We start from the raw sequence: 23,209 nt of genomic DNA, 5'->3' as shown, positions 1-23,209 counted from the left end.
ACCTGTCTCTGTACCCGTCTCTGTACCCGTCTCTGTACCCGTCTCTGTACCCGTCTCTGTACCCGTCCCTGTACCTGTCTCTGTCTCTGTACCTGTCTCTGTACCTGTCTCTGTACCTGTCTCTGTACCTGTCTCTGTGCCTGTCTCTGTGCCTGTCTCTGTGCCTGTCTCTGTGCCTGTCTCTGTGCCTGTCTCTGTGCCTGTCTCTGTGCCTGTCTCTGTACCTGTCTCTCTTTGGGGTGTGATTGTCCTGTCCGTTGTGCAGGCTGTGCAGGCTGCTGTGTGTGTTTGCTTTGGGGAAAGAGGATGAGGTAGAGTTGGTGCTGAGATCCAGGCCCTCTCCAGTCTGCTGCTGCTTCAGGGCCTCCTCTGCAGACTGCACCCCTGACACCTCCTTCCACAGCTGCTGCAGGTCCCCTGGACACATGGCTGCAGGGGGAGGAGGGGGGTGGGTGGAGGAGGTGGAGATAGAGTTAGTAGATATTAGTCACAAAAAAACATTTCATAATCCCCCACCCAGTGATACATGCAGGCTATCCACACACACATATGCACACATGCAGTCACACACCGAGAGACTCACGCATGCGCTCACACATACACAGACACACACTGGGACGAGCCCCTGGTAGTGGTTAGGTATGAGGGAAATGATGGGGTAGGAACTGGAGGAAGCTAAAGGCTAATTTCTGTAGGTTTTACCATGTCCTCTATTCCCCAACCTCCCGTTAGTAATGAAGACCGATGCTAACAACGCTTCTTTTGTCACTGCGAGTGCTATGCTGTGTGTGGGTGTGGGTGTGTGTCTGAGGTTCAGTTTGGGGGCTTGTTGTAGCTTTTTCTGCTCATATTTCACTGTGAGAGGAGAGAAAGGTCCACCCAACAGCCCCCCTCCCCAACACACACCAGACCACCCTACCCTCTCTGCATCTGGCCCAAGCTGAGCCACAGCCTTTACTTCTCTCTCACACATGGCAGATAGCACACACACACACACACACAGACACACACACACACACACACACACACACCACACACACACACACACACACACACACACACACGGCAGAGTCCTAACAGAAATCCAAATATTATGTCTGCTCCGTCTGCATTCTTCTCTCGGCCCGCCAAAACAAAACCCATCACTCTGGAGGATTGGGACTCTGTGTGTGTGTGTGTGTGTCTACATATCTAACATTATGCCTGAGTCAAGTTAGATTACCGCAGAAATGCAGTCGTCCCAATCAACAATGAATATTTGTTTTTGTAAAGGAACGTTTTCATGTAATGTTTCTCATCTGAAAGTTACTAATGGTAAAACTAATATTAAATATGTATCATCTATAAACAATATACAAAATGCATCCACCACACACACACATGCATGCACACACACCGGATGGATGGAGGGACACACACACTCCACGGGTAGCGGGCTCGGAGGGGCAGGGCTACCAGGGTGTGTGTGTGTGTGGCATGGCTGGCCAGAGGAATGCTCTTGCTCACGCCTGGCTGAGCCGTCACAATGGACAGGCTCTTTCACACTGCAGGGAAATTCCACTCTGACGAGAGGGAGAGAGGGAGTAAGAGAGAAGAGGAGAGAGATAGAGGCGAGAGAAAGAAATATGGAGAGACAGAGGAAGAGGAGAGAGAGAGAAAGAAATATGGAGAGACAGAGGAAGAGGAGAGAGAGAGAGAAAGAGAGAGAGAAAGAGAGGAGGGGTGATGCCAAAAGCAAAGGTTTAAAGCTATCCGATAAATTCCACTCTTCCACTCTAAAAACGTCTCCAGTCTGTCTATCACAGTCATTCAGTGGGCAGTACTTTTAGAGGGGAAGGCTAGAGTAAAGAGCCCAGGCCTGTAGAACTGAGGGGTGGGGGTCGCTAGTGTGCTGCGATGGAGAGAGAGGGAGGGAGGATGGGGGAGGAAACTCTATCCTGGTCTGTGTTTGTTCTTCCCAGTCAGGGCTTTAGTAATGTTACGGCCACTTTGGAACTCCTAAACTCTGTGTGTGTGTGTGTGTGTGTGTGTGTGTCTGTGTGTGTGTGTGTGTGTGTGTGCGTGCGTGCGTGCCTATGTGTGTGTGTCTGTGTGTGTGACTGTGTGTGTGTGTCTGTGTGTGTGTGCGTGCGTGTGTGTATGTGTACACCCCTAAAGCTGGGGTTGGTTATGGAGGGCCGCACATACACACACATACACACACAGACACACACAGACACACACAGACACACACAGACACACACAGACACTGGGGCGGGGCGGTCAGCAGTCAACATTCATATCTGTAAAACCTCTGTGACAAAATAGGACGGAGGGAGAGTCCAGACAAACACACACGCACAAACAGACTCACACAACCACGAGGGAGAGACAAAACAAGAATGTAGTGCCCTCACTGTATCTGGCTCATCTCAAGCACTAACACAAACACACGCACACTCCCTTCCGCCCTACAAGCCCTGAATTTAGTGGCATATTTTACCTATTATCCAAATGACTGCCTTCCTCAAACCCACCAATCAGGTTAGCCTTTTATCTTTTATGAGCTGATTAAGTTAACAGGCTTCACATGTGGCCGTGGGTTCTAGGGCTGTGTGTGTGTGTGTGTGTGTGTGTGTGTGTGTGTGTGTGTGTGTGTGTGTGTGTGTGTGTGTGTGTGTGTGTGTGTGTGTGTGTGAGTATGCCTGCACACAGCCTGAGATGATGGCTGGGCTGAGGGTAGTGGTAGCTCTTTAGTACTGTCATTATTAGCATTAAAACACTCCCTCCAACTGGAAAACGATGTAGGGGTAGAACCAGGTATCTGGGCTATGTAGAGGTATGGAGGAGGTTGGAGGGTTTGTTGGGTAAGTAAGCAATGGGATGTGTGTGTACCTTGCTGCAGGCTCTGCATGGGGTTAGTGGGCTGTAGGGAGACCAGGCCTTGTCTCTGCAGGTTGATCATGTGCTGCTGTTGAAGCTGCTGCATCTGAATGAGCTGCTGCTGGAAGGCCAACTGCTTGTTACCTATCTGCTGCTGTGGAGAGAAGAGAGGCAGAGAGAGTTAGTACATGTTACATTCCCAACCTTTCCCACCTACTCCATTTGATAATATTTGTATTAAGGTTGGGTGGCCCATTCCATCAATGCATCTCAGGTACAACTTAAAATGGAGTCTATAAGACCACAAAACTCTAATCTTCCAATGGGGAAGAAAATGTTGTATGGCGACTCTTGAGGAAAGAGAGGGATGGAGGCAAGGAGGGAAGGGATGGAGGGAGGAGGTGAAGGGATGGAGGGAGGAGGTGAAGGGATGGAGGGAGGAGGTGAAGGGATGGAGGGAGGAGGTGAAGGGATGGAGGGAGGAGGTGAAGGGATGGAGGGAGGAGGTGAAGGGGTAGAGGGGGGAGGTAAAGGGGTAGAGGGAGGAGGTGAAGGGGTAGAGGGGGAGGTAAAGGGATGGAGGCAAGGAGGGAAGGGATGGAGGGAGGAGGTGAAGGGGTAGAGGGGGAGGTAAAGGGGTAGAGGGAGGAGGTGAAGGGATGGAGGCAAGGAGGGAAGGGATGGAGGGAGGAGGTAAAGGGGTAGAGGGGGGAGGTAAAGGGGTAGAGGGAGGAGGTGAAGGGGTAGAGGGAGGAGGTGAAAGGGGTAGAGGGGGGAGGTAAAGGGGTAGAGGGAGGAGGTGAAGGGGTAGAGGGAGGAGGTAAAGGGGTAGAGGGGGGAGGTAAAGGGGTAGAGGGAGGAGGTGAAGGGGTAGAGGGAGGAGGTGAAGGGGTGAAGGGGTAGAGGGGGGAGGTAAAGGGGTAGAGGGGGGAGGTAAAGGGGTAGAGGGGGGAGGTGAAGGGGTAGAGGGAGGAGGTGAAAGGGTAGAGGGGGGAGGTAAAGGGGTAGAGGGAGGAGGTAAAGGGGTAGAGGGGGGAGGTAAAGGGGTAGAGGGGGGAGGTGAAGGGGTAGAGGGAGGAGGTGAAAGGGTAGAGGGGGGAGGTAAAGGGGTAGAGGGAGGAGGTAAAGGGGTAGAGGGGGGAGGTAAAGGGGTAGAGGGGGGAGGTAAAGGGGTAGAGGGAGGAGGTAAAGGGGTAGAGGGGGGAGGTAAAGGGGTAGAGGGAGGAGGTAAAGGGGTAGAGGGAGGAGGTGAAGGGGTAGAGGGAGGAGGTGAAGGGGTAGAGGGGGAGGTGAAAGGGTAGAGGGGGAGGTAAAGGGGTAGAGGGAGGAGGTGAAGGGATGGAGGCAAGGAGGGAAGGGATGGAGGGAGGAGGTGAAGGGGTAGAGGGGGGAGGTAAAGGGGTAGAGGGAGGAGATGAAGGGATGGAGGGAGGAGGTAAAGGGATGGAGGGAGGAGGTGAAGGGGTAGAGGGAGGAGGTGAAGGGGTAGAGGGAGGAGGTGAAGGGGTAGAGGGGGGAGGTAAAGGGGTAGAGGGAGGAGGTAAAGGGGTAGAGGGAGGAGGTGAAGGGGTAGAGGGGGGAGGTAAAGGGGTAGAGGGAGGAGGTGAAGGGGTAGAGGGGGGAGGTAAAGGGGTAGAGGGAGGAGGTGAAGGGGTAGAGGGAGGAGGTGAAGGGGTAGAGGGGGGAGGTAAAGGGGTAGAGGGAGGAGGTAAAGGGGTAGAGGGAGGAGGTGAAAGGGTAGAGGGGGGAGGTGAAGGGGTAGAGGGGGGAGGTAAAGGGGTAGAGGGGGGAGGTAAAGGGGTAGAGGGGGGAGGTAAAGGGGTAGAGGGAGGAGGTAAAGGGGTAGAGGGAGGAGGTGAAGGGGTAGAGGGGGGAGGTAAAGGGGTAGAGGGAGGAGGTAAAGGGGTAGAGGGAGGAGGTAAAGGGGTAGAGGGGGGAGGTAAAGGGGTAGAGGGAGGAGGTAAAGGGGTAGAGGGAGGAGGTGAAGGGATGGAGGGAGGAGGTAAAGGGGTAGAGGGAGGAGGTGAAGGGGTAGAGGGAGGAGGTGAAAGGGTAGAGGGGGGAGGTAAAGGGGTAGAGGGAGGAGGTGAAGGGGTAGAGGGAGGAGGTGAAGGGGTAGAGGGGGGAGGTAAAGGGATGGAGGGAGGAGGTAAAGGGGTAGAGGGGGGAGGTAAAGGGGTAGAGGGAGGAGGTGAAGGGGTAGAGGGAGGAGGTGAAAGGGGTAGAGGGGGGAGGTAAAGGGGTAGAGGGAGGAGGTAAAGGGGTAGAGGGAGGAGGTGAAGGGGTAGAGGGAGGAGGTGAAGGGGTAGAGGGAGGAGGTGAAGCGGTAGAGGGAGGTGGTGAAAGGGTAGAGGGGGGAGGTAAAGGGGTAGAGGGAGGAGGTAAAGGGGTAGAGGGGGGAGGTAAAGGGGTAGAGGGGGGAGGTAAAGGGGTAGAGGGAGGAGGTAAAGGGGTAGAGGGGGGAGGTAAAGGGGTAGAGGGAGGAGGTAAAGGGGTAGAGGGAGGAGGTGAAGGGATGGAGGGAGGAGGTGAAAGGGTAGAGGGAGGAGGTGAAGGGGTAGAGGGAGGAGGTGAAAGGGTAGAGGGGGGAGGTAAAGGGATGGAGGGAGGAGGTAAAGGGGTAGAGGGAGGAGGTGAAGGGGTAGAGGGAGGAGGTGAAGGGGTAGAGGGAGGAGGTGAAGGGGTAGAGGGGGGAGGTAAAGGGGTAGAGGGAGGAGGTAAAGGGGTAGAGGGGGGAGGTAAAGGGGTAGAGGGGGGAGGTAAAGGGGTAGAGGGAGGAGGTAAAGGGGTAGAGGGGGAGGTAAAGGGGTAGAGGGGGGAGGTAAAGGGGTAGAGGGAGGAGGTGAAGGGGTAGAGGGAGGAGGTAAAGGGGTAGAGGGGGGAGGTAAAGGGGTAGAGGGGGGAGGTAAAGGGGTAGAGGGGGGAGGTAAAGGGGTAGAGGGGGAGGTAAAGGGGTAGAGGGGGGAGGTAAAGGGGTAGAGGGAGGAGGTGAAGGGGTAGAGGGAGGAGGTAAAGGGGTAGAGGGGGAGGTGAAGTGGTAGAGGGGGGAGGTAAAGGGGTAGAGGGAGGAGGTAAAGGGGTAGAGGGGGGAGGTAAAGGGGTAGAGGGGGGAGGTAAAGGGGTAGAGGGAGGAGGTAAAGGGGTAGAGGGAGGAGGTGAAGGGGTAGAGGGAGGAGGTGAAGGGGTAGAGGGAGGAGGTGAAGGGGTAGAGGGAGGAGGTGAAGGGGTAGAGGGAGGAGGTAAAGGAGTAGAGGGGGGAGGTAAAGGGGTAGAGGGAGGAGGTGAAGGGGTAGAGGGGGGAGGTGAAGGGGTAGAGGGGGGAGGTGAAGTGGTAGAGGGGGGAGGTGAAGGGGTAGAGGGAGGAGGTGAAGGGGTAGAGGGGGGAGGTGAAGTGGTAGAGGGGGGAGGTAAAGGGGTAGAGGGGGGAGGTGAAGGGGTAGAGGGGGGAGGTAAAGGGGTAGAGGGGGGAGGTAAAGGGGTAGAGGGGGGAGGTGAAGGGGTAGAGGGAGGAGGTAAAGGGGTAGAGGGAGGAGGTGAAGGGGTAGAGGGAGGAGGTAAAGGGGTAGAGGGAGGAGGTGAAGGGGTAGAGGGAGGAGGTGAAGGGGTAGAGGGAGGAGGTGAAGGGGTAGAGGGGGGAGGTGAAGTGGTAGAGGGGGGAGGTAAAGGGGTAGAGGGAGGAGGTGAAGGGGTAGAGGGAGGAGGTGAAGGGGTAGAGGGAGGAGGTGAAGGGGTAGAGGGGGGAGGTGAAGGGATGGAGGGAGGAGGTAAAGGGGTAGAGGGAGGAGGTGAAGGGGTAGAGGGAGGAGGTGAAGGGGTAGAGGGGGGAGGTGAAGTGGTAGAGGGGGGAGGTAAAGGGGTAGAGGGAGGAGGTGAAGGGGTAGAGGGGGGAGGTGAAGTGGTAGAGGGGGGAGGTAAAGGGGTAGAGGGAGGAGGTGAAGGGGTAGAGGGAGGAGGTGAAGGGGTAGAGGGGGGAGGTGAAGTGGTAGAGGGGGGAGGTAAAGGGGTAGAGGGAGGAGGTGAAGGGGTAGAGGGGGGAGGTGAAGGGATGGAGGGAGGAGGTGAAGGGGTGAGTGGTACAGACTACATGGCATGTGGCGATAACGTCAGTGTGTGTCGCAGTGATGAATGTCCCCCATTCTGGTTTCCCTGTCGGTACCGGTCCTAGCCTGTGTTACGCTGTTTGATGTCCCCCCCAGAGAGATGGCCCTTATCTTCTCCAGATAACAGAGCGAGAGGAAAGACAGAGGGGAGCAGAGAGAGAGAGGGAAAAAGATAGAAAGAGGCAGAGCGAGAGAGAGAGAGAGGAAGGGTGGAAAAATAACTAAATATACGTTTTTCTATTGGAGAGCGAGTGGTGGCTAGCGAGTCTTTGAACAGACAGGAGGAACTCACAGGAACGCCAGCGAGGTCACTTCCTTCCAGAATGGGCATCTGGGGAGGTAGGGTGTGTGTGTGTGTTTAGGGAGGCAGGCAGAGGGTCACTATGTCAGCACTACAGGCATGTTTTCCCAGAGAGAGAAGAGAAATACATCTGACCAGTTCCAATGTTACACTTCTTATTCTCTAGACATCCTGTCACAACTACACTCAACAACCTTCTCATAGACCCGTACCAAGCCAAATATACTTTAGTGTCTACAGCTAGGTACAGAATATTTGATTGACCATGTAACTAGGGCCGGAGTTTTTCCTGTTTCAGTCATTTGGTCAGGATAAGGAAAAACTCTAGGCCTTATCTGTAGCTCTTGCTGTTTGAAGCTCTCTAGTACTGTTCAACACTTTCCCTCTCTCTTGGTCCATCTCTTCTCCTCCCTGGTCCTGTCTGTCCGTTTCATGTCCCTCCTCTACCCCGTCCCTCCCTCTATCTCACCCTCTCTCTCCAGAGACATGGTAGTGGTTCTTTAACACATTGTGTGTGTGTTCTGTTTACATTAGCCGCGGCTGAGTGGCCAAAGCTAGCGCAGTAACAGGCTGTCAATGTGATTTATGAGCACATCACACACTGTCTGAGCCTGCCAGTCACACACACACAACACACACACACACACACACACACACACACACACACACACACACACACACACACACACACACACACACACACACACACACACACACACACACACACACACACACACACACACACACACACACACACGGTCCCAAACGGCTAGTGTGACAGACAGAGTCACTTCATCAAGCTGACTTCTGACCAGCCCAATGCACCACTCACAAACACACACTCTTTCAGCATCACTTCTACACAGAAAAGAGCGAGTGGAACAATCAGAGAATAGAGAAGAGGTCAAAAAGTCACAGTCATCGATGCACAAACGCTCAAAAAGGCACAGGGGAGATTTGTCTTTTTTTCCTACTCTCTCTCTTTCTCTCTCTCTCTCTCCATCCCTCTCTCTCTCCCTCTCTCCTTTTGGTGAATGACCAGCAGAGAACACAGAGCTTTTCCTCATTTAATCACGTCTTTCCATCTATCTGATTTATCCATTATTATTAGAACTACTAATCAGAATAAATATCATAAACGACTAATTAAGTTCTCATCTGTGTACTGTAGTACATAGGGGAAGTGCCTATCCCCGAGGCACTTCCCTGTCCCCTAGGCCAGTGGTATTCAAAGTCGGGGTTCGGGGTTGCGAGCGCAGCTGCAGTGGGTTCGCCAACATTTTTTAAATAAGAGTACAGAACAATAATTAAAAAAAAATGTTTTATGTATTTATTGGTTTCTATTCATTTTGATAGAGATTAAAATTATATTATTTGTTGATATAAAAATACAAATTTACCGATTTTAAGATTGTGTAATTACATTTGGGTTGGGGTGGTCATGAGAAATTATGGCGGTAAAAATAGGGTCCCTGTTGAAAAAGTTTGAATACCACTGACCTACCCCTAAGTGTCTGCGGGTTTTTGTTTTTTCCTTTCAATTAAGACCTACACAACCAGGTGAGGGGAGTTCCTTACTAATTATTGACCTTAATTCACCAATCAAGTACAAGGGTGGAGCAAAAACCCACAGACACTCTGCCCTCTGTGGAATGAGTTTGACACATGTGACCTAACCTCTATTTCCTGGGCACTTGATAAGTAGGTGACCTACGTAGACCTATGTAACCTACCTGCCATACCCAATCTAACTAGTAGGTTGAGCACCTCCGGGCCTGCAGGTCCACAGCCCTGTTGCTTGTCCTTCTTCCTCTCAGACCTGGGACACCAGGTGAGTGGAGACTCAGGCCAATCAATGTCATTAACCATTCAATAAACCACCAGCTAGTGAAGAAAACAAGCAGTATTGCAGTTCTGGATGCATATCAATATGTCTTAGTTGGACTGTTGATGACTGTAAGGCATTGAGTTATATTGTACAGCAGTCTTAGCTTTAGCTGAACACAGGAGATGATGCATGTCCACAACAGTGGGTATGGTGAACCATCACACATCAACTGTGGTGTGTGTGTGTGAGTGAGTGTGTGTGGTGTGTGTGTGTGGAAGTGTGTTTGTGACCAGTGTTTGCACTTGTCTGGTTGTTACAGGAAAACAAAACCGGAGACTCACACAGGACAAGGAAAAAAGGAAAAAGAAACAGCATCAGACAGTCTCTACATGCAAGTCAACCACAACTGGTTTGCTTTGGTCACGGTTGAGTTGGCTGACCGCTGTAGGCGAGGGGGGAGAGGGTCCACAGGGAGAGGGGGATCAGGGATGAGAGAGGAGGAAAGGATGGCGGGAGGGATGATCTAGGGCGAACCTCCTCATGCAATTCCCACAATGGTCTCTGGAGTCCATGAGCTCTCTAAAAGCCTGTCTCTGTTTCCTACCTGCTCTTGTCTCCTTCTTTCTCGCTCCTCTCTCTCTCACTTCTCTCTCTCTCTCTCTCTCTCACTTCTCTCTCTCTTTCTCTCTCACTTCTCCTTTCCTCTTACTGTCACATCCCTCCTCCACTCTCTGAAAATTGGATGGCGAGTGTGTGTGTTTGTATGTGTGAGAGTGTGTGTGTTTGTGATAAAATCTCTATATTATTGTTGTCTTAGACACCTCTGACAACTGATAACCAATGTTCCCTCAAAAACAATTAGGCACTGAGCAAATGTCGGGTCTTCTGAGCAGAAACTTGAACGATGTGGAAAATTCTATGCAACTTTCAGCGCGAGTTTACTGTGAATACTGAGGCTGTACCCGCTAGAGGTCGACCTACTAATCAGAATGGCCGATTAATTAGGGCCGATTTCACGTTTTCATAACAATCTGTAATCGGCATTTTTGGACACCGATCATGGCCGATTACATTGCACTCCATGAGAAGACTGCGTGGCAGGCTGACTACCTGTTATGCGAGTGCAGCAAGGAGCCAAGGTAAGGTGCTAGCTAGCATTAAACGTATCTTATAAAAAACAATCTTAACATAATTACTAGTTAACTACACATGGTTGATGATATTACTAGTTTATCTAGCTTGTCCTGCGTTGCATATAATCGATACGGTGCCTGTTAATTTATCATTGAATCATAGCCTACTTTGCCAAACGGGTGATTTAACAAGAGCATTCGCAAAAAAAGCACTGTCGTTGCACCAATGTGTACCTAACCATAAACATCAATGCCTTTCTTAAAATCAATACACAAGTATATATTTTTAAACCTGCATATTTAGTTAATATTGCCTGCTAACATGAATTTCTTTTAACTAGGGAAATTGTGTCACTTCTCTTGCGTTCTGTGCAACAGAGTCAGGGTATATGCAGCAGTTTGGGCCTGACTCATTGCGAACTGTGTGAAGACTATTTCTTCCTAACAAAGACAGCCAACTTCGCCAAACGGGGGATGATTTAACAAAAGCGCATTTGCGAAAAAAGCACAATCGTTGCACGAATGTACCTAACCATAAACATCAATGCCTTTCTTAAAATCAAAACACAGAAGTATATTTTTTTTAAACCTGCATATTTAGTTAAAAGAAATCCAGGTTAGCAGGCAATATTAAACTAGGGAAATTGTGTCACTTCTCTTGCGTTCATTGCACGCAGAGTCAGGGTATATGGAACAGTTTGGGCCGCCTGGCACGTTGCAAACTTGCCAGAATTTTACATAATTATGACATAACATTGAAGGTTGTGCAATGTAACAGGTATATTTAGACTTATGGATGCCACCCATTAGATAAAATACGGAATGGTTCCGTATTTCACTAAAAGAATAAACGTTTTGTTTTCAAAATGATAGTTTCCAGATTTGACCATATTAAGGCTCATATTTCTGTGTGTTATTATATTATAATTAAGTCTATGATTTGATAGAGCAGTCTGAGCGGTGGTAGGCAGCAGCAGGCTCGTAAGCATTCATTCAAACAGCACTTTCGTGCGTTTGCCAGCAGCTCTTCGCTGTGCTTCAAGCATTGAGCTGTTTATGACTTCAAGCCTATCAACTCCTGAGATTAGGCTGGTGTAATTGATGTGAAATGGCTAGCTAGTTAGCCAGGTGCGCGCTAATAGCGTTTCAATCGGTGACGTCACTCGCTCTGAGACCTTGAAGTAGTTGTTCCCCTTGCTCTGCAAGGGCCGCGGCTTTTGTGGAGCGATGGGTAACGATGCTTCGAGGGTGGCTTTTGTCGTTGTGTTCCTGGTTTGAGCCCAGGTAGGGGCGAGGACAGGGACGGATGCTATACTGTTACACTGGCAATACTAAAGTGCCTATTAGAACATCCAATAGTCAAAGGTATATGAAATACAAATGGTATAGAGAGAAATAGTCCTATAATTCCTATAATAACTACAACCTAAAACATCTTACCTGGGAATATTGAAGACTCATGTTAAAAGGAACCACCAGCTTTCATATGTTCTCATGTTCTGAGCAAGGAACTTAAACATTAGCTTTTTTACATGGCACATATTGCACTTTGACTTTCTTCTCCAACACTTTGTTTTTGCATTATTTAAACCAAATTGAACATGTTTCATTATTTATTTGAGGCTAAATTGATATTATTGATGTATTATATTAAGTTAAAATAAAAGTGTTCATTATTGTTGTAATTGTCATTATTACAAATAAATAAATAAAATCGGCCGATTAATCGGCATCGGCTTGTTTTGGCCCTCCAATAATCGGTGTTGGTATCGGCGGTGAAAAAAATCATAATCGGTCGACCTCTAGTACCCGCTTTAAGTTACAGTTTCAGACAGTGGTCCAGAAGACTACTGTGGCTATTTGATCATAATATAGGCCTACCAGAGTGGCCTTCCATCAAAAACAATGGAGAAAATGCATCCCGTAACATTTTAACAGCGAAATATCTGTTCTATCATTCAGCCTACAGTAGCAGCCAATGTGTGGTGTTCAATGTAGGTCTACATTCTATGAGACTTTTGAAAAAAACATGCAGGGCTTGACATGAACCTGTTTATCAACTTGTCCTTCAGACAAGGAGGTGACTGAAAATGTTGTGTTTGATTCAAAATAAAATGCATTACTATACCCATACCATTATTACAGAGAATCAGAAATGAACCAAGCCCACCCTCCCAACATAACCTCTATGACAGTAATCTGGTGTGATTGATGTGGATGCTCTTTGTTGTTACCTGTTGTGATGCTACTTGATCCCCCATGATCCCTGTTAGTGTGATTAAACCTTGCGGAGGTGTGTGTTGATGATCCCTGTTAGTGTGATTAAACCTTGCGGAGGTGTGTGTTGGCACCGTTCTCACCGCTTGCTGGGGTTAATTGACAATTGAAAGTGTCAGACCCCTCTTATAGTGAGGCTACAACAGGATTTTACTTCAGGCTTCACACGCACGCACACACACACACACACACACACACACACACACACACACACACACACACACACACACACACACACACACACACACACACACACCACACACACACACACACACACACACACACACACACACACACACACACACACACACACACACACACACACACACACACACGCACGCACACACGCACGCACACACACACGCATGCATTTACATGGCATGTAAATAAATACTTATCCTGCATTAAGACAGAGCTCTCTGTGAGTAGGGTTTGGCATGGTGTGTTAGCAGAGAGAAATGTAAAGCCCTATTCCATCACCATAATCCCTGTTTGGAAACGCAGAGTACACAACACAGAAATACAATAGGAGGACAGAAGGAGGAAAGGAGAGAATGATAGGATAAGAGGACAGCAGAGTAGAAGAGGTGAACACTCTGCCTCAGTGCAAACGCTCACCTCCTTGGGCCCTACTCCACTATCCCCTAACTCACGTGTTGGCCACTTCAACTGTGTACGAGTGTGCTTGTGAGTGCACTTGATAACACCACTCAGTAGGGGTCTCACCTCTTTGGCTGCCTGCTTCCCAGCCTGCTGCTGCTGCTGCTGAGTCAGAAGCTGAAGATGCAGCTGCTCTTGTTGCTTCTTATAGTACTCCTGTAGCTGGAGAGGGAGGGAGGGAGGGAGGGAGGGAGGGAGGGAGGGAGGGAGGGAGGGAGGGAGGGAGGGAGGGAGGGAAATTGATCAAAAGCCTCCTGTGACAGCAAACCCCAGGCCTAGCTGCAATAACACAAAGTACAATAGAGAGCAGTAAGACTGAGGCGGCGTGTGTGTGTTTATGTGATGTATAATCAGTTTCCACAACAACTAAAGCAGGTAGACAACATGTTATTGCAATGTGAATAGGTGTATAATGTGTGCAGGGAGGGAACCTGCTGGAGGAGCATTATCACGAGGGAAAAGAGGTAGATAAACCAGTTAGCATGATCAAATACACACGTCTTTCTAGATAAATGTTGATTCTCACGTGGTAAAAGGATGAGAGATGTGCAAACATGACCCAACAGGAGTGTTCTGTCCCTCTAGGGAAGATGTGCTGCTGAAGCCATGGAGAGATGCACATAGCTGTTTTTGTTTGACTTTCTTCCTTTAGAAATAGTTATTTAATGTTCACCTGAAACACCTGGACAGAGGAGGGCGTGGGTCTGTGTACAGGCCCAGTGGAGGTGGAGGTTTGAGGCGCCCGGTAAATCTTGGTGCCCTACAGTAGCTGGCATGGAAAAGGCGTCGCCATAGCGCCAGAGACAGATGTGACACAGACCCACTGTTATTTATGGCCTGCTTACTTATCGGGTTGGGGGAGGAAGGACGTGATCAGTGTATCAGCCTGATCGCTAGAAATAAACGTTGATTTCGGTCATTTGAAAAGGTACTGAGAACGATATATCCTCAGCGCTAAAATGAAACAAAAAAGCATCGCCCAATACTGGGCGCGAACTCATGACGCTCGGAGCGCGTTGCTCACAACACTGCGCCACCGCCGTTCACAATGCTCTAGCAAACCGTGAGAATACTGATGATACTTGATGGTCATAGCGCATCGTTTTTCATTATTTGGTTTTAAGGCTTCCCCAAACCATAGCCCTAACCTTAACCACTCAGAGTTAATGCCTAAACTGTTAACCTGCGAGTTGCTTCTGTTGAATCCTGTAACCACGCAGAAAGTAAACTATGAAATCTTGTTGATCTTTATAGTCTGAAGTGAACAACTAGCCTAGTATCGGTAAAAAGTAAAGTCATATGGTTTCAACCAGCCTGTATTTCAGATCAGAGAAGATGAGGGAAGGAGACTCTACTGGCTGGTACTGTTACTACTGACGAGACACAGCCTGTTTCTGTTTGTTTGACTAACTAATCAATCATTTACCAAGGACACTCCATGAAGATAAGCATCTCCCAGTGCTCTGACAGCATGTCTCTACAACAGGGGAATGTGTGTTCCTCTTTCTATTCCTCTGATTCTGTCCATTTCTCTCCTTTATTCTTTGTCCCTCCCATTTTCCCCTCTGTCCCTCCTCCCTGTCTTTTCATAGTCCATAGGCTGAGTTAATCTCTCCTCTCCAAGTCACTGGCTGCCTCCCTTTCACAGACACACACATGCACGCATGCACACACAAGCTAGGCTGGTGCTGGAGAGTTGTAAGAATAATTAAGTGATAATTAAGGTATTTTTTTATGATGTGATTCAGTGGCTCTGTAGCATTAAGAGAGCCACTCACCTTGCCAGCCTATTACCGTGACCTTGCCTTGACTAACACACCAAGAAAGAACCAGATCAGCTGGGGTGGAATTAAAGGTTAAAGGAAAAGTAAAGGTTAAAACACACACACACACACACAATGCAAAGTCTCCATGGGGATATGAAATGTAAATGTCCGATGACTGATGTGGTCTGTGATTGCTGTGTGTGTGTGTGTGTGTGTGTGTGTGTGTGTGTGTGTGTGTGTGTGTGTGTGTGTGTGTGTGTGTGTGTGTGTTGATTTGTGGCTGATTTGCTGATATAGACTAGGTGGCAGTCATGGTGTGGTTAATTAAGTGGGAGAGTTGTGTTAAACTCAAGTGGTTTTAAAAGCGAGGTAAAATGGCCTTACACAAGTGTGTGTATGTGTGAGCGTGTGTGTGTGTATGTGTTTCACCCCCACCGCCTCTCTCCTCGTTAGAGTAAAAAGACCTATGCAAGCTCTTCGTAACCATCTCATTCCCAGAGAGACAGCATATTTCCATTACCATCCATTTTGTCAGATCTTCCCACTGCAATTTATAATGGCCTAAAGCAACAATTCCTTATTAAATCTACTATCTGTTCAAGCCCTGGACATATGTGTGTGTGTTCAATTTATCTGTTGTCGCCCTGCCTCTGTCAGAATTACTGTTCTGTCTACACACTTTTAATAGCTGCCTATTCAACACGTACAGGAGAGGAAGAGTGTGTACAGTCCATTCTGGAAGTATTCAGACCCCTTGACTTTTTCCACATGCTGTTACGTTACATCCTTATTTTAGAATGAATGAAATAAAATTAAATCCTCTTCAATCAACACACAATACCCCATAATGACAAAGCAAAAACAGGTTTTTAGACATTTTTGCAAATGTATTAAAAATCTGTATTCAGACCCTTTACTCAGTACCTTGTTGAGAAAAATGGGAGAAACTCCCCAAATGCAGGTGTGCCAAGCTTGCAGCGTCATACCCAAAAAGACTCAAGGCTGCCTTGAGTATGACGCTACAAGCTTGGCACACCTGCATTTGGGGAGTTTCTCCCATTTTTCTCAACAAAGTATTTTCCCCAGTCTGAGGTTATGAGCTCTGTGGAGCAGGTTTTCATCAAGAATCTCTTACTTTTACATTTACATTTAAGTCATTTAGCAGACGCTCTTATCCAGAGCGACTTACAAAATGGTGCATTCACCTTATGATATCCAGTGGAACAACCACTTTACAATAGTGCATCTAAATCTTTTAAGGGGGGGTTAGAAGGATTACTTTATCCTATCCTAGGTATTCCTTAAAGAGGTGGGGTTTCAGGTGTCTCCGGAAGGTGGTGATTGACTCCGCTGTCCTGGCGTCGTGAGGGAGCTTGTTCCACCATTGGGGTGCCAGAGCAGCGAACAGTTTTGACTGGGCTGAGCGGGAACTGTGCTTCCTCAGAGGTAGGGGGGCCAGCAGGCCAGTGGTGGATGAACGCAGTGCCCTTGTTTGGGTGTAGGGCCTGATCAGAGCCTGAAGGTATGGAGGTGCCGTTCCCTTCACAGCTCCGTAGGCAAGCACCATGGTCTTGTAGCGGATGCGAGCTTCAACTGGAAGCCAGTGGAGAGAGCGGAGGAGCGGGGTGACGTGAGAGAACTTGGGAAGGTTGAACACCAGACGGGCTGCGGCGTTCTGGATGAGTTGTAGGGGTTTAATGGCACAGGCAGGGAGCCCAGCCAACAGCGAGTTGCAGTAATCCAGACGGGAGATGACAAGTGCCTGGATTAGGACCTGCGCCGCTTCCTGTGTGAGGCAGGGTCGTACTCTGCGAATGTTGTAGAGCATGAACCTACAGGATCGGGTCACCGCCTTGATGTTAGTGGAGAACGACAGGGTGTTGTCCAGGATCACGCCAAGGTTCTTAGCACTCTGGGAGGAGGACACAAGGGAGTTTTTGATCCTGACTAGTCTCCCTGTACCTGCCACTGAAAAACATCACCACAGCATGATGCTGCCACCACCATGCTTCACCATAAGAATGGTGCTAGGTTTCCTCTAGACGTGACACTTGGCATTCAGGCCAAATACTTCAATTTTGGTTTCATCAGACCAGAGAATCTTGTTTCTCATGGTCTGAGAGTCCTTTAGGTGCCTTTTGGCAAACTCCAAGCGGGCTGTCATGTGCCTTTTACTGTGGAAGGGCTTCCGTCTGGCAACTCTACCATAAAGGCCTGATTGGTGGTGTGCTGCAGAGATGGTTGTGTCCTTCTGGAAGGTTCTCCCATTTCCACAGAGGAACTCTGAAGCTCTGTCAGAGTGACCACTGGGTTCTTGGTCACCTCCCTGACCAAGGCCCTTCTCCCCCTATTGCTCAGTTTGGCGGGACGGCCATCTCTAGGAAGAGTATTGGTGGTTCCAAACTTCTTCCATTTAAGAATGATGGAGGCCACTGTGTTCTTGGGGACCTTCAGTGCCGCAAATTGTTTTTGGTACCCTTCCCCAGATCTGTCCCTTGACACAATCCTGTGTTGGAGCTCTATGGACAATTCCTTCGACCTCATGGCTTGGTTTTTGCTCTGACAAGCACTGTCAACTGTGGGACCTTATATAGACAGCTGTGTTCCTTTCCAAATCATGTCCAATCAATTGAATTTACCACAGGTGGACTCCAATCAAGTTGTAGAAACATCTCAAGGATAATCAATGGAAACAGGATGCACCTGAACTCAATTTCGAGTCTCATAGCAAACGGTCTGAATACTTATGTGAATAAGGTATTTCCGGTTTTTTTTTTAAACCTGTTTTCGCTTTGTCATTATGGGTATTGTGTGTAGATTGATGAGGGGAAAAAATAATGTAATCCATTTTAGAATAAGGATGTAACGTAACAAAATGTAGAAAAAGTCAAGGGGTGTGAATATTTTTGTACATATTCTTCTATAATATTAAGATGATTTATTACTTATTATAATAAAGTATTTGTCACGCCCTGATCTGTTTCACCTGTCTTTGTGATTGTCTTCACCCACCTCCAGGTGTCACCTGTTTTCCCCATTAGTCCCTGGTGTATTTATCCCTGTGTTTCCTGTCTCTCTGTGCCAGTTTGTCTTGTTTTGCCAAGTCAACCAGCGTTTTTCCTAGCTCCTATTTTCCCCAGTCTCTGTTTTTTCCTAGCCCTCCTGGTTATTGATCCTTGCATGTCCTGACGGCGAATCCGCCTGCCTGACCTCTCTGCCTGTCCTGACCTCGAGCCTGCCTATCATCTGGTACTGTTTGGACTCTGACCTGGTTTATGAACTCTTGCCTGTCCCCGACCTGCCTTTTGCCTACCCCTTTTGTTATAATAAATATCGGAGCTCAACCATCTGCCTCCTGTGTCTGCATTTGGGTCTCACCTTGTGCCCTTATAGTATTCAAACTTATTGTATCCCAACAATGGGACTGACATAGGCTTTAAGGGAACTCATACACTTCTGTAAGCGTCATTGAAGCTACAAAAATGTAAATGGTCGACCTTAATATGTGATAACTATGCAACAGAACATATGAACAGTAATTACATTTACACTCATGGGCGTCCCACTGGGTCATATCTCAATAACCCAGCACCAATAACCCAGCAGTTTTTAAAGAAAACAATCCAACTAAGTGACCCAACACCTGCAACCCAGCAGTTGGGTCAACCAAACAACCCAACAGTTGGGTCAACCAAACAACCCAACAGTTGGGTCAACCAAACAACCCAACAGTTGGGTCAACCAAACAACCCAACAGTTGGGTCAACCAAACAACCCAACAGTTGGGTCAACCAAACAACCCAGCAGTTGGGTCAACCAAACAACCCAACAGTTGGGTCAACCAAACAACCCAACAGTTGGGTCAACCAAACAACCCAGCAGTTGGGTCAACCAAACAACCCAACAGTTGGGTCAACCAAACAACCCAGCAGTTGGGTCAACCAAACAACCCAGCAGTTGGGTCAACCAAACAACCCAACAGTTGGGTCAACCAAACAACCCAACAGTTGGGTCAACCAAACAACCCAACAGTTGGGTCAACCAAACAACCCAACAGTTGGGTCAACCAAACAACCCAACAGTTGGGTCAACCAAACAACCCAGCAGTTGGGTCAACCAAACAACCCAGCAGTTGGGTCAACCTAACAACCCAGCAGTTGGGTCAACCTAACAACCCAACAGTTGGGTCAACCTAACAACCCAGCATGTTTTAGAGTGTGTGTGTGTGTATTTGCGTGTGGTGTGTGTGTATTTTTGTGAGTGTGTATGTGGACTAATTTCCGAAGGTGTGTGAGGTGAGAAGGTCGGGGGGCGTGTTTGGTGCCAGCCACGACAGCGTTGTGTTAAATATTTTACAGTTGTGTTGTATGTGTGGGTGTTTGATTGTGTGTTATGTGTGTGATATGTGTTAAATATTTGACAGACTTGTGATGTTGCCTGCCAGGTAAGAATGTTTACCGTGCCGAACCAAACGGAACAAACACACTCCCGCCTCCAACACACACCCAGATCATAGCACCTCATCACACACCCCTAACCAACCATCAACCAGGACATGTTAACTGGTGCCCAAAGACGGCTAACATAAGCTCTCGCTGGCTGCGAAGTGTGTGTGTGGCTGAGTGTGTGGCTGGGTGTTACATTGCTAAAATAAGCATTTGTAAGAGTTTGGCTATGCTCACTGATGGGGAGGTGCTCGAGGACTAAACAGGCTTTATAGAATTGGCAAGTGTGAGACTGTGTGTGTGTGTGTGTGTCTGGGTGTGTCTGTGCCAGAGGATACAATCACAACCAGTGTCAGCACCTCAACATAGACACATCTAGACATGCTGGGCTGGGACTGAGCCCAGGAAGGAGTGTGTGTGTGTGTGAGAGAGTGTGTGTGTGTGTTACCTGCTGAAGCATAAGGGCCTGTTGTTGTTGCAGCAGGGCCTGTAGCTGAGGGGGGGACAGGATCTGCTGCATCTGTTGAGGACTGATCATCTGGGGGGTCAACATAGCCATGGACACCGGCACCTGGAGGGAGAGGACCACAGAGAGTCGCATATATAGCACCCACACTCACATGTATGTGCACACAGGCACACACGCACAAACACACACGCATCGTTGACACTGTGACACACACTGCTGGCATCGTGATAAAGTTGGCAGTGTGTGTGTGTGTGTGAAATCAAAGAGAGATACAACCTAGCGATGTAATCTCCCTATGGAATATAAAGTCTTATCTGCTCCAATAAACAGATGATTATGAGTCTCTATCCACACAATCAGGTCTTTGAGAGCAGAAAGGCACAACAAACAATCAGATCAGATGTTATCTGGGAAAAGGCTGGAGGCAGGCTGGGACACAGACACATTTGGCAGCAACGGGTAATGTGCTGCGCTAGCAGATTCTAAACACACATACACAGATTTGGCAGCGTGCAGTGATGCATCGGGATAGCAGATACGGCGCAATGCTAATCTGATTACAAACATACTGTGACTGAATGGAGACAAACTAACCGCTCAGACAATAACACACACACCACTGACAGAGTAACAGAAAGCATTGGTGCTATCCTCTGGCCAGGAGCTAACGCAAACAGCATCCACCTGTCGATTGAACACACATGCAAGCACGTACTGGATGGTACGCACACACATCCACCTGATGAATAAGCGCTTTCCTCCTCAGTCAGTGAATCTGCCTAGAACACTACAGATTTCACAGCCATCAAGTAAACTCCACAGTCAGCCCACAGAGAGAGAGAACAGGGGAGAGAAGAGAGGGAAAGACAGAGAGTCCAAGAGAGAGAGAGATTGAAGGAGAAAGAGACTGAGACAGAAAGAAATAGACAGATTAAAAGAGAGCAAGAGAAATCCATGCTGTTGTTGAGTCCTACACTCTTAGAATTAGTGGTGACACTGAGGAACCCTGGAGTTCCTCAAGTAACCATTGCTAGTCAATGGTTCATATTTACACCTTTGGTTAGTTGCGGGGTTCTTGGAGGAACCTTTAATTGTTCTATGTAGCAACGGGTTCCTGGAGGAACCCTGGAGTGGAGGTGTGGTTTTCTAGTGAAGTGGCTTTCATTTTTTCCCCCCACCTGCTAGAGTAAATGTCATTCCTGTGTATCTGTTGTGTTGTATTGTCATCCCATATTAAGGTTGAACACTGATAGTTTTATAGCTTTAATGAGTCTAACAGAGGTGTATGAGTTCCTGAAGAGCCTATGCAAATCCCAAAGTTGGACTAGTTACCAGTTTATTACTGTGTGTAATCAGCCATGTTAATGTCATTAATATAGTAGAATATGTAATATGCATAAATGTTCAAGGAAAATGTTTATTTTGACAACTTAACATGATGAACAGGAATGACATAAGCCACACCTTCTTAGGTGTTCTTCCAGGCACCTTTACTTCTAAGAGTACAGCTGATACCCAGCAGGTGAGCTATGATCCTCTTCACAAGAGATGAAGTGAAAGAGAGGGATGATAACCTCTTCCTTTACAGCCTACAGCTCAATAGAAATAATACGCTGTGCTCAATACAAATAAGGGCTGTTAGGAAGAGATGGCTGCTTTAACAGAGATATACGACCCTGGGTTAGAACCTCCCGTATATGGACATTAATCTCAAATCCCCACGTGGAAAAACACAGCTTTTCTCTCTCTTCCTCTCTCCCCTCGCTCTGTCTGTTTCTCTCTCTCTCTCTTCCTCTCTCCCCTCGCTCTGTCTGTTTCTCTCTCTCTATGCCTCTCTCCCCCTCTCTCTGTCTGTTTCTCTCTCTCTATGCCTCTCTCTGTCTGTTTCTCTCTCTCTATGCCTCTCTCCCCCTTGCTCTGTCTGTTTCTCTCTCTCTCTGCCCCACTCCCCCTCTCTCTGTCTGTTTCTCTCTCTCTCTGCCTCTCTCCCCCTCTCTCTGTCTGTTTCTCTCTCTCTCCTTGTCCCTAGTTCTGTTCTTCCATCTCTCTACCACTCTCTGTTTCTCTCTCTCTCTCACTCTCTCATTCTGATATTGGCAGTCATCTGTTTTGCAGCGCTGCATGGCTACGCGTCTCCCTGAGCAGTCTATTTATTCGCTGCCTGAGGGGCGGCAGGGGAGAGAGGGAGGGAAAGAGAGAGATAAACGGAGAGAGAAGGAGGAAGAGCTGTCAGTGGTAAATTAAATCTGTAAAGGGCTGATTTGACTTTGTAAACAAGATTGGCCATAAATACTAACACCCTCCCTCCCTCCCTCCCTCCCTCCCTCCCTCCCTCCCTCCCTCCCTCCCTCCCTCCCTCCCTCCCTCCCTCCCTCCCTCCCTCCCTCCCTCCCTCCCTCCCTCCCTGTGTTATCAGCTGCAGCCTGTGTGTCGGGCCCTGTCCAATCCCTTATTGTAAGCTGCTATATCGTGATCAAACAAGCCATCCATATCACAACACACTCAGGGAGAGGAGGGGAGAGGGGGAGACAGAGGGAGGGTGAAGGTAAGGGGTAAAGGGATCAAGGGTAGACAGGTACAACATGGGTGGGTGCCAAGAAATCTGCATCTATCGACCTGTCTTTCTGTGTGTCTGTAGAGGGAGAGTGACCCCTTACTGTTTATCTGACTTCCACACAGAGAGGATCACAGTGACATAACAACACACGACAGGCAATCAACTGGGACCTGGGCACTAGCAGGGCAAATGATAGTGTGGGGGGGGGGGGGTGAGGAAGGGTGAGGTGGGGGTGAGCAGGTGAGGCAGTGTGGGTGAGGAGCAGGTGAGGGTGAGGAAGGGTGAGGTGGGGGTGAGGAAGGGTGAGGTGGGGGTGAGGAAGGGTGAGGTGGGGGTGAGCAGGTGAGGGTGAGGAAGGGTGAGGTGGGGGTGAGCAGGTGAGGCGGCGTGGATGAGGAGCAGGTGATGGTGAGGAAGGGTGAGGTGGGGGTGAGCAGGTGAGGCGGGGGTGAGCAGGTGAGGCGGCGTGGGTGAGGAGCAGGTGAGGGTGAGGAAGGGTGAGGTGGGGGTGAGCAGGTGAGGGTGAGGGTGAGGAAGGGTGAGGTGGGGGTGAGCAGGTGAGGCGGGGGTGAGCAGGTGAGGCGGTGTGGGTGAGGAGCAGGTGAGGATGAGGAAGGGTGAGGTGGGGTTGAGCAGGTGAGGGTGAGGAAGGGTGAGGTGGGGGTGAGCAGGTGAGGCGGGGGTGAGCAGGTGAGGCGGCGTGGGTGAGGAGCAGGTGAGGGTGAGGAAGGGTGAGGTGGGGGTGAGCAGGTGAGGAAGGGTGAGGTGGGGGTGAGCAGGTGAGGGTGAGGAAGGGGTGATGTACGCTTGG

General features: G+C 49.0%; 1 protein-coding gene across 7 annotated transcripts in view; it reads right to left on the bottom strand.

Annotated features, from left to right (window-relative positions):
- foxp4 (forkhead box P4) overlaps positions 1-23,209 on the bottom strand; it is a 177,467-nt gene that overhangs the window by 48,081 nt on the left and 106,177 nt on the right. For 5 of the 7 annotated variants that reach the window (XM_014166826.3, XM_082967447.1, XM_014166819.3 and 2 more), the window contains 4 exons: positions 19,821-19,943; positions 13,228-13,323; positions 2,875-3,016; positions 225-429 (listed from right to left, as the gene is read on the bottom strand). In XM_014166826.3, the coding sequence (XP_014022301.1) occupies positions 225-429; positions 2,875-3,016; positions 13,228-13,323; positions 19,821-19,943 (566 nt within the window). The remainder of the gene's footprint in view (positions 1-224; positions 430-2,874; positions 3,017-13,227; positions 13,324-19,820; positions 19,944-23,209) is intronic. The other 2 variants (XM_014166823.3, XM_045705236.2) reach the window with 1 other exon arrangement.

The sequence above is a fragment of the Salmo salar genome, chromosome 22 (genome assembly GCF_965601325.2).
Source record: "Salmo salar chromosome 22, fSalSal1, whole genome shotgun sequence".
NCBI lineage: Eukaryota > Metazoa > Chordata > Actinopteri > Salmoniformes > Salmonidae > Salmo > Salmo salar.
Note: the sequence above shows the minus strand (reverse complement) of the source record. Positions and strands in the feature narration are given on the sequence as shown.